General features: G+C 41.8%; 1 protein-coding gene across 2 annotated transcripts in view; it reads left to right on the top strand.

Moving 5' to 3' along the window:
• The window catches only part of tle5 (TLE family member 5, transcriptional modulator), a 43,071-nt gene extending 33,288 nt beyond the window's left edge, over positions 1-9,783 (top strand). Inside the window, exons 5-7 of one of the 2 annotated variants that reach the window (XM_062424695.1) lie at positions 2,268-2,330; positions 3,226-3,300; positions 4,836-9,783. In XM_062424695.1, coding sequence (XP_062280679.1) covers positions 2,268-2,330; positions 3,226-3,300; positions 4,836-5,060 — 363 coding nt within the window. In that variant the 3' untranslated portion in view covers positions 5,061-9,783. Of the gene's footprint in view, positions 1-2,267; positions 2,331-3,225; positions 3,301-4,832 lie in introns of both variants that reach the window. The other variant, XM_062424694.1, reaches the window with a different exon arrangement.
• The last annotated feature ends 242 nt before the right edge of the window (positions 9,784-10,025 follow it).

The following is a 10,025-nucleotide window of genomic DNA, read 5'->3' as shown; positions in this document are numbered from 1 at the left end:
TTCATCAGTGGAGTGATTGGTTCGCTTGTTCCATGTGCTTGTCCCTGCGATTGATACTGCTGTCATTCACACCACAGTCATACCAGTGTTCCCCCAAAATGTTTCTAGGTCTTGAGGTTGGAAATTGGCGCTACAGATTTCCCTGAATATTGATCCCTGCTCCCATTCACACAACCCCATGCAGGAAATGTTCCTGAAAAGACTGCTTGTGTGGGTCTTATGATGTTGGCCCAGTTTGAGAAGGTCATAACAGATGTTTTCCATACAGATGGAGAGTATGGTTTGAGTTTTCATATAATGAGGGTTTGAAGGTGATGTTCTGTATTTTTCCCATTGCCAACAAATCCAGTGAAAAGACAAAGCAATGAATTGAGGCTACTATCAAGTATTGTTTGTGAAGCCAAAGCCTGATATAGCTTATTCCTTTGTGCCATAGAGCTTCATTGTAGTCCTAATGCTGTTGTAGTCCAACTGAAATTGATTTTTTTTTTTAAATCTACTGCAGCACACATATCTACTATGTAACTCACTTCTGTGGTCTCCTTTAAGAAAAAAATCCAAAACCAAAAGGAGAAATGTATATTTTTTAATTTTTAGATTTAAAAAATAATTGTAGTTTTACATTAATTTGATTAAAAACCATTCCCCATCCTCTTGTTTGACCTGGAGACCTTAGTTCAATTAGGGTTGGTCCGATGGACGATGCCATCGAAATTAGACATATTCTCCCGGAATCTGGAGTGAACGAGCAAGAGCGCGCACTAGAGTGACAGCGCGTGTGTGTTTGTGTGACTATAAAAGCAGTGCGTGCGAGAGCAAAGCGCTGTGTTGTCGCTTATTAGATCGGCGATGTGCCGGCGCGGCAGTCTCCCGCATATTGATAGCGTCTCCATGACGGCCGCAAATTAGACGTATTCTCCCGGCGGAATCTGAAGTGAACGAGCAAGAGCGCGCACTACAGTGGCAGCGCGTGTGTGTTTGTGTGACTATAAAGTGCGAGACCAAAGCTCTGTGTTGCCGCGTATTAGATCGATCGCACCCCGCACCAATTCCTGGACATCGCCCAACCCTAAGTTCAATACAGCAAATCAGATCTTGAATAAAGCGATAATGTGGCATTTGTTCATAGGCAGGCAGTCACACTGAGCCTGATGGCATCCTGCTACACAACACAAGACCAAAGACTCTGAACAACAGCCCACATTAACTTTCCTGCCAAAGTCTCCTTTTTATCTAACTTAAAAACATGAACACACATTTATGTTTTGCAATTTACCTTGTTGAACGAGCTACCAGACAAACATTCACCAGGGAAAAATGCACTGCTAACATCAGATATGAGGCTAGATATACAACAAATGAAACCGCATATTAACACGATAACACAACTGCAAATGTCTGTTAGATGCTGGTTTGGTCATTGCTCTTCAAATACCTGTTAGCGACACATTGTTCATGACGTGTAGCTTTAGCTCTTTGTTTACTTCAATCAATACAGTTCATCACTGATAGCCTGCCAGCTAATGTCAATGCTAATCAATAAAAGTTGCACTTTAAAGCTGTGAACAGATTTAAATTAAAGATTACTACAGCATCTCTACTACAGTACTTGCAGTTGTTGGATCAGCTGATTTAATGTCGTATTTATCAATTCATATGCTGCCCGCTGCTACGTACCAAGCAGCACACCTGCATGACCAAATAAAGAACACTGTGTGAAGTCATTATAGTGTAAATGTCAATCACAGTTTGTACACACCCACACAGTCTTGAGAAAAGGTCTCAACACCTGTGCGGGTGGACTACGGGTGTGTAGGAGCTTCAGAAACACAGCAATCAGCCACTCCATTGCATTGAGTGACATGTTCCATCATTAGCTAGAGCATAGTTTCTGTCGTTTATTTTGAGTCAATCCCATGTACACGCCATGTCCTGCTGCTGTAAATACCCATCACAGCATGACTGAAAGTAGGCTAGTCCTTTCCCAAATTACCACTTACTCCTGTTTGAGTCAAATTTGCTTCAGCATTGTTTTGCATTTGTTGAAAATGAAACTATACTACTATATATACTATACAACTTTTTATAGATTAACAGCTTAAGTAGAGAAGAGTGGTCTCAGAGCTAAGAGCCACAGACGGTTTAGGGAAGTCTAAATCATACATACTCAATAGGCAGGGAGCATTAACAATAATAATCTCTTACAATAAGAGAAATATAGAACTACATCGATGTTATCCTTAAACTAAATATGTCTCCCTCCACAGGCTGAGATAGTGAAGAGATTGAACGGGATCTGTGCACAAGTCCTCCCCTACCTGTCTCAGGAGGTAAACAAACACACACACACTCAGACACACACTGACAAAAAGACGTCACTAACCCCGTGACCCTCAGTCCCATTCCTCACATCCTGGAATGAGATCACCCTCATTCCCACCTCATTACCTCTGCACCTCACTGACCCCTCGCTCGGCATCCCTACCTCCACTTCTCTCCTCCCGTCATTCATCATCACACGTGTTCTTTTCCACCTCACTTTCACTTTATTCCTCCCTCCCCCACCTTGATTCTCCCCTGCCATATTCAATCTGTCCCTTCCCCCCAGTCTTCCCTTCCCCCTCCCCAATTTGGCCTCCTCCTCTTCGACTCCCCCTCCTCCCCTTTATCCCTCCCCCCTACGCCGCCTCCTCCATCCCACTCTTCGTTTCCTGTCTTCATGTGTATGTGTTTGTGTGTGTCAGCATAATAAATGGTTGTGTGATTCAGATAAGCCATGCTCTTATCTGCCCACCAGGGGGTTGACCTCCACCCATTACAGCACACCAGCCAACCATCCATTCACCAGTGTCACACAAGGCGTGTGTGTGTGTGTGTGTGTGTGTGTGTGTGTGTGTGTGTGTGTGTGTGTGTGTGTGTGTGTGTGTGTGTGTGTGTGTGTGTGTGTGTGTGTGTGTGTGTGTGTGTGTGTGTGTGCGTGCGTGTGCGTGTACGTGTACATGTACGTGTGTACGACTGGATGAATAGCTGAATGGCCGGAGGGGGATGGATGCATCACCAGAGAGGATTGTTGGGTCTCTGTTGGGACTATTGATATTGATCTAACCTCTCCACCTCTTTCTCTGCCCAAACTCTCCTCCCCTTGTTTCTGTCTCGCTTTCATTGTCTCTCTCACTTTCAACCCCTTCACCGCCCCCCACCCTACACCCCCGTTCTTGTCTCCAGCACCAGCAGCAGGTCCTGGCAGCCATAGAGAGGGCCAAGCAGGTCACCCCCCCAGAGATGAACTCCATCATAAGGGTACGATGTTCCAGCCCCCAGCCACGCCTGTGGGTCTGTACTGGCTAGAAAAGTGCAATTATTGATCATTATCATCAATTCTATTGTTTTCTATTGTGGCATTTATTTATTGGCTTATTGTTTGTATACATCTCTGCTTTGAAATTGTAAAATGAGTAAAATTATTGATCACTAAAAAACAAATAAGATTAGTTTGCTAGCTAAAATACTGAATTAGTACGGATGTGGCATTGGCCAGCTAGCCATGATCCTTCATCTCCTTGGCTGTAATGTAAGGCAACTATAATTTATCATTTTACCATGGGTCCAGTGTTAGCTAGACTACCCACTCCATCACTGAGATTCATCATTCATTGTAGCCCCTTTTATACAAAGATAGCGTAATATTGCCCTAAAGCCGACTTTGCTTTTTTCTTTTTTTTCTACCTTAAACTAAAGAAAGCCGTTATAATGTTGCCCTCATGTGTGACTCTAGATGATTTTAGATAGCATGCTGGCTCTCTGTAATCAGAGGTGTGACGTGGAGCACAACAATGTCAGCATCTAGTGTGTGCTGTCCCACCATGCCGGCTCTCCCTTTTACACAGACATTGATCCGGCAATGTGACTACCTCCACTGCCACTGTATGTATGTACTGTCATGTATTTGTAGTTTTTATACAGCAAGGCCTAATAACTGCACAACGCTCTCCCGCCTTGAACAGGCTGTGTAAATCAAGCTAGAGGTGCATTTCTTTTGTCTTTGTGTCTGCTGCTTTAAATGCAGAGGATACTGGTCTGCATTGGAAGGGAGACACACTTTTGTCAATTTTCTGATTCCTATTACTGTTTTCTTTTGATAGCTGCTAATATCATAATTACTTATTTACATGTGACATATATATACATACATACATACATACATACATGTACATATACAATAGAGCATTTGAAGCCTGTTCTATGTGTAGTCTGAGCAAACTGTGGCTGTTTGAAACTGTTTATGAGAAATCAGCCAGGATTGTCATAAAATCAACCCACTGATGTGTCATCATGTTGAGTGTGTGCACAGCAGGGAGTGATTAAAGTGCACATGCGTGGCAGTAACACTTTGTCTTTCTGTATATTAAAATGAAATGCACGTGCACCCTGTGGAGATGTTTTTTATGTGTATTTCCCTGTGTTTGATTTTATGCCTGTCTTTTGCTGGGGCATCTTTTCTCTCCCCCTGCTCTTGTTTTGCGTTCATCTTGGTGTTTGAGTTATTTTCTTGAGGATGTATATTTATAATTGTGTCTATTATAAATAACTCATGCTGGCGGTGTCCCGTCTCCTACTGAGCGTGTGTTTTAGCTGCAATATGAGCCTTCCATATGTCCCATTGAGCTGGAACCATAAGCGCTTTGCCTCAGGGGTTATATATTAAACATAGTTGGTATATGGTATATTAGGTGTGCAGATTTTGCATTTCCATCAGTTTTTCTGTTTTGCTGTGATTGTGTGCTGAATCTATCCTGCTGTGTCTAAGATGTTCCTGGTTGTCTTCTGTGCAGCAGCAGCTCCAGGCTCACCAGCTGTCTCAGCTCCAGGGTTTGGCCCTGCCCATGACCCCCCTGCCGCTGGGCCTGAGCCAGCCAACCCTCCCCGCCGTCACCACCTCCTCCGGCCTCTTCTCCCTCTCCTCCCTGCTGGCCTCCCAAGCCCAGCTGGCCAAGGAGGAGAAAGCATCGCGTGACGGAGTTGACAGCCACCGCGAGGAGGACGGAGACAAGTCTGATTAGATGTTCTCCCAATTCAGCTCTGTTTTTGTCCAGAGACCTGAAACCCCAGATCTGAACCCCTTTGCCTACAGCCTCTCCCCTGGTCTCCCTCTCTTAGCTAACATGGGCTTCAGCCCTATCACCACAGCTTCAGCTACAGACCCTTACTAACTCCCATACTGTACCAGCGTACCTGAAGCCCTGTATGCCCAGCCTCTTATTTGGAGGGCTTTAGCACCTGCCCCTCAAGTCCCCTCATGTCAGACTAGTCCTGATTTCATCATATGTACCACATTTCTTTACCTTCTCCTCTCTTTATCACCATCAGAGTGTCTGTTTCTTATATATCGTGTCTTTTCTTCAAATACTTTTTTTTTGTATGACTTTTTTTTTTTATCAAGACTACTTTCTATTTCTGTTCCTTCCTGCCTTCCTGGCACTCTGTTCTTATTTCTGTTTAGTTTCTGTTTTTTTCCTCCCTGCCTCTCTTCCTTCCACTCTCCCCCAACTCCTGCCTCTGTTCTGAGTAGCTCCTTGTTAAGCAGGACTGATCTGTGAGACTGAACGCACCGTACCATAGGTGTTAAAACAGACTAAATATTAAACACAGGGATTCTTTGACAAGCTATATATCTTGTCAGACACAATACGGGATTCCTGCAAACTTCTTTTTCCTAAGAAAATGGTCTCACAGAGATCAGAAGTGTTGATATTTTTTGGCAGTTCAGATTGCATGCATCCATTCCAAGCTTCAAATTGGCTGTGAGTTCAGATGATGGTTTCTTATGATCTGAGTTTTTTTTTTAAATAATGCCCTCCAAAAGAGAGCAACATCCCTATTGCATTGCTATGTAAAGCTACACTTACATCCTAACCAAAATCTGCTGCTTTTAGCTGCTTTAAGCTCCCGAAAAAAGAAAATCGTTGTAATGAGAAGACCTCTCGAGTCAACAAACAAGAGATTTTGTGTATAATCCTAAATTCATACGGAGAAAGGAAAAGGACCTTCCTAAAGCAAACTTCATGCTGAGAGCTGTCAGACTAGATAACAAACCCACCTTAGTAAGTAATCCCCCCTCTACTTGCGATCCTTACCTGACCCTGCAAGGTACATTAGATAAATCCACCCAGCACCTTAACTGAAAGGCAACATTTTCATCAGTAGTTTCACAGACCTGAGGCGGCACAGTGTGCAGCAAAAAGAACAGAGATGCCACTTGACTCCTCCACCCTCCCACCACCCTTTTCATGTTTAATGTGCACTAATATTAGAGCAGACACAGAGGGAAAAGAGTGTGCATGTTGTGTGTTTGACAGTAGAGGGCAGCATGTGTCTTTGAAGAATCCTTCTGGCCGGGTTCAGGCCCAAGCAAAACAAGGACAGGACAGTGACAGAGTACAGGCTGTGTCACAAGGGGGAATGGCTTATTTATCCACTCTGTGTGTACAAACTTAATATACAGAGACTAGACTTGGGACATTAATCTCTGCATGCGGTCAGTCTGAGTCTCGGTTATTTGTCATGATCCAGCTCTTGAGAAATAGTCTTTGGTCTGTTAAAGGAACATCTCTGCTTGACACAGAAACATAACTGGACCTGGTTTTGATTTGATTTAAATACTGTACGTTACTGTGTATTTCAGTTAATTCACATCTGTCACATACCAGACTGACACTACACTATATTGTACAGGTGACGCCTACAGGCAACACTGAGTGGGAAATATCTATGACCTCATAAAATGATATCAGTGTAGATCACTCTGACAAAGCACAAGCAGCCTCCACAGCTGTTTCGATGAATGAAAAAATCCCACTCATACCCACACAGGTGTTTTCAATTTCTGTGTCTGATTAGACCTCTAGTCAGGCGGATAGTAGGTGGCGCTACGCTGGGAATCATGTAATGTCATCAAACTCCTGGCTGTGTCCGAAATAACTCAGGGCACTTCATTTCTTCTTCCTCATTTCCGATAAATCAGTTTGAGCCAATCAAAAGAAAATTCATTAGCAACAGTTTTGATTATAAATGAATGATTTGTCATTTTTAAAACAACAATGCCCCCAAATTTACGGGTTCCAGCCTCTCAGATGTGCTGATTGTCTTGGTCTTCTCTGATATCTTTGTTGTGAAAAAGGTCTCACCACATGGTCCATTTTTGTAGCTTTCGATCGTAGCATGCTGTCTTTGTCAGCAGTAAATATCTCTGGGTTTTTTGGGCATTATTTACTTTTTTATGACTTTTATGGACCAAGGAAATAATGGACAGAAGAACTGAAGATGATAATGCAGCTTTAATCCCACCATACAATGTGTCACATTTGATAGATGTGAAAATTACAGCCTGTAAACGTACCTCAAGGGCTCCTGAAATTTTTAGTGGGCACTATCGAGCCCCCTTTCCACACCGTAAGCCCGAGACCCATTTCAGAAAACAATATACAACTCTTCAGATGCGTGTGCCAAAGTTTTGAGTTTTCAAGCATCTCTAGCCCCTCATTGCCAGCAAATAATACATTGCCATGGCAACAGCATTTGATGAAATCTCAAAAGCGTCACCATTTAGCATCATCAAGGTCTTTCCATTTGGCTCACCAAATTTTAGCAGGATTTGGTGAACCTGCTAGGAGTAGTTTTTAAAAGTATAGGCCCTATAGCTTCCTGTTGCCAGCAAGTGGCACTATGACTAAGTATTGACCTTTACATGCCTTCAGACATGTACAGCACATGTTGAAAGCTCAAAAGCTTTCGTAATGTAGCATTGCAAACGTCGTTAGATGACAACTACCAAATTTGAAGTTACTCTGGTTAATTGTCGAGAAGGTTCGTTCATCCACATTAAATTTAAAGTTGGGGGCTTTGCCTTTGAAAATTGTTAGGGGGTTCAAGCCAGTTTGCCACACCAAAACTCAAGACCCATATCAGATATCAATTTTCACATCTTCTGCGCCCCAACATCTCAATAGTGTGTTTTAATTGGAAAAATAAAAATCATAATAATTATTATTTTAAATACAACAGGGCCTTCGCACTATTCAGCATTCGTTGCTTGACCCTGAACAAAACCAACAGAGGAGTGAGGGAGATGTCAGTTAAGAGCAGTTTGTACACACCCACACAGGTCTAATCAGACAACACAAATTAAAGTACCCAGGTGGGTGGACTATGGATACGAAGAGGCTTCAGCATGGCCTCATTAAGCTTTCTGAAAGCTGAGATGAAGTTCCACACATGTAACTCACTGAAGACTTCAATACACATTCTCAACCAAAACGAATCTTATTTCCAGCAGAGATAGGAAGCCCTTTACCTGACCGCTGTTGGACCACACAGACCACAAAGAGGTTAAGTATTATTTGACTGTTGGTCTAAATGGCGGCTTGCGTTTGTCTGATTGTTAATTTGAAAACAGCTTGTTCATGAAAGTTTATACAAACACCCCCACCAACACACACACACACACACACACACACACACACACACACACTCTCTTTCTTAGCCTCCTCTCTCTCTCTGTTTTAATGGATACATTGTGAGTGAATACATATAAAGACTTTCATTCTAAATGAATCAATCCTTTTAACGCTTCTCAAAATGATACTAAAGTACATTTTAGTTTTGAAGTCATTTGCTTAAAAACAGCAGTTGGATGATTGAAAAATCAAAATTGACAACAGAAATTTAAGAGACAAAAAATACACAAATTGCATATTACGGTGCTCAACCCTTCATGTGTCAAATAGTTAAGATGACTATTGATGACATTGTTTGGGTGACTCCGTCAATGATGCCCATTGTTGTGTATGTATGTGAATACATCAACAAGGTGTGTATAAACAGTTGTACAGGTTAGATGGTCGATGATGATAAACCACAGAGATGAAATGTGTCACTGTTCCAACTAAAGCTAATATGCTATTCTGCTTGTGAATTTAGGTCACAGCACATCATCCTCCCATTCAGCCACATACTGTATGTATCTAGCTACATACTGTACTGTGTAGTGATATTCAGAGCGCATATACAAAGTGAGACACAAACACATCAGTGCATGTTTGTGGGGGAACCAAGATTAATTTTTTTCAAGTAGCAACTTTTTTTGTAAAGAATGTTTGGTCCAAACTTTCTGTGATCAATGCACTTGTTTTTTTTTTCTCTCTATTCTTTGTTTTTAAAATATTAATCAATATGAACTAGAGAACGAGAGTTGCAAAGCTGACGTTATAAACCTACAAATGAAATTCTATGTATTTGTTAAAGTAGTTGGAGGCGCTCACCTCTGTATACAGTTATACATAGAAAGCTTTATGTGTATATGGCTGCATCTTCTCTTGTCTGTCCTGGATGATTCTTGTGCTATTGTGTTACAAAACTGATGTGACACCAGGGGGGAAACTGCAGTACGTTAACCTTTTGCCCTTTGACCCCTTCCCTCTTCTCTGACCCCTCACCCCCATTCCCCTTACTCCCACTCCAAGTCCCACTTCCCCAACTTTTTGCCCCCATAGCGTGAAGCATTGTAAGCGTTTTGAGCTTTGTAAAGGTCTTTTTTTAAATACTTATTTTGTGTATAATGTAAAACCTGAAAGTGTGTACTTTGGCAAAAAAAAAAGTTTTGTGTCTGAAATCATAGCTTCATTTAAACAAAAAAAACCTATAAAAAGTACAACAGACATTTACTATAAATAATATGAAATGTTCTGCAGTAAGGAAGGACTTCTGGTGCCTTACAAATAAAGTCAATCAAATCATAAGAAACTTCCCTGCTCTTTTTTGACTCCGGAGTAACAAACTATGAATAGCACTGAGGTTCAAAACATGGTGGAGCTGATTATATTTGATTCTTTTATCATTGTTTATTTCCAGTTATAATGAAGATACACTCCAGCACACTCTTACTACATGATGCTGAAATCCATTAGGTTTTCCAGAACAAATAAAGCTTTGTTGAATTTGCTACTCTTGTAGGCAGAGGTTGATTTCTA

Source organism: Scomber scombrus, chromosome 8 (assembly GCF_963691925.1).
Source record: "Scomber scombrus chromosome 8, fScoSco1.1, whole genome shotgun sequence".
NCBI classification, from domain to species: domain Eukaryota; kingdom Metazoa; phylum Chordata; class Actinopteri; order Scombriformes; family Scombridae; genus Scomber; species Scomber scombrus.
The sequence above is the reverse complement of the archived record's forward strand: the minus strand, read 5'-3'. Positions and strand labels throughout refer to the sequence as shown.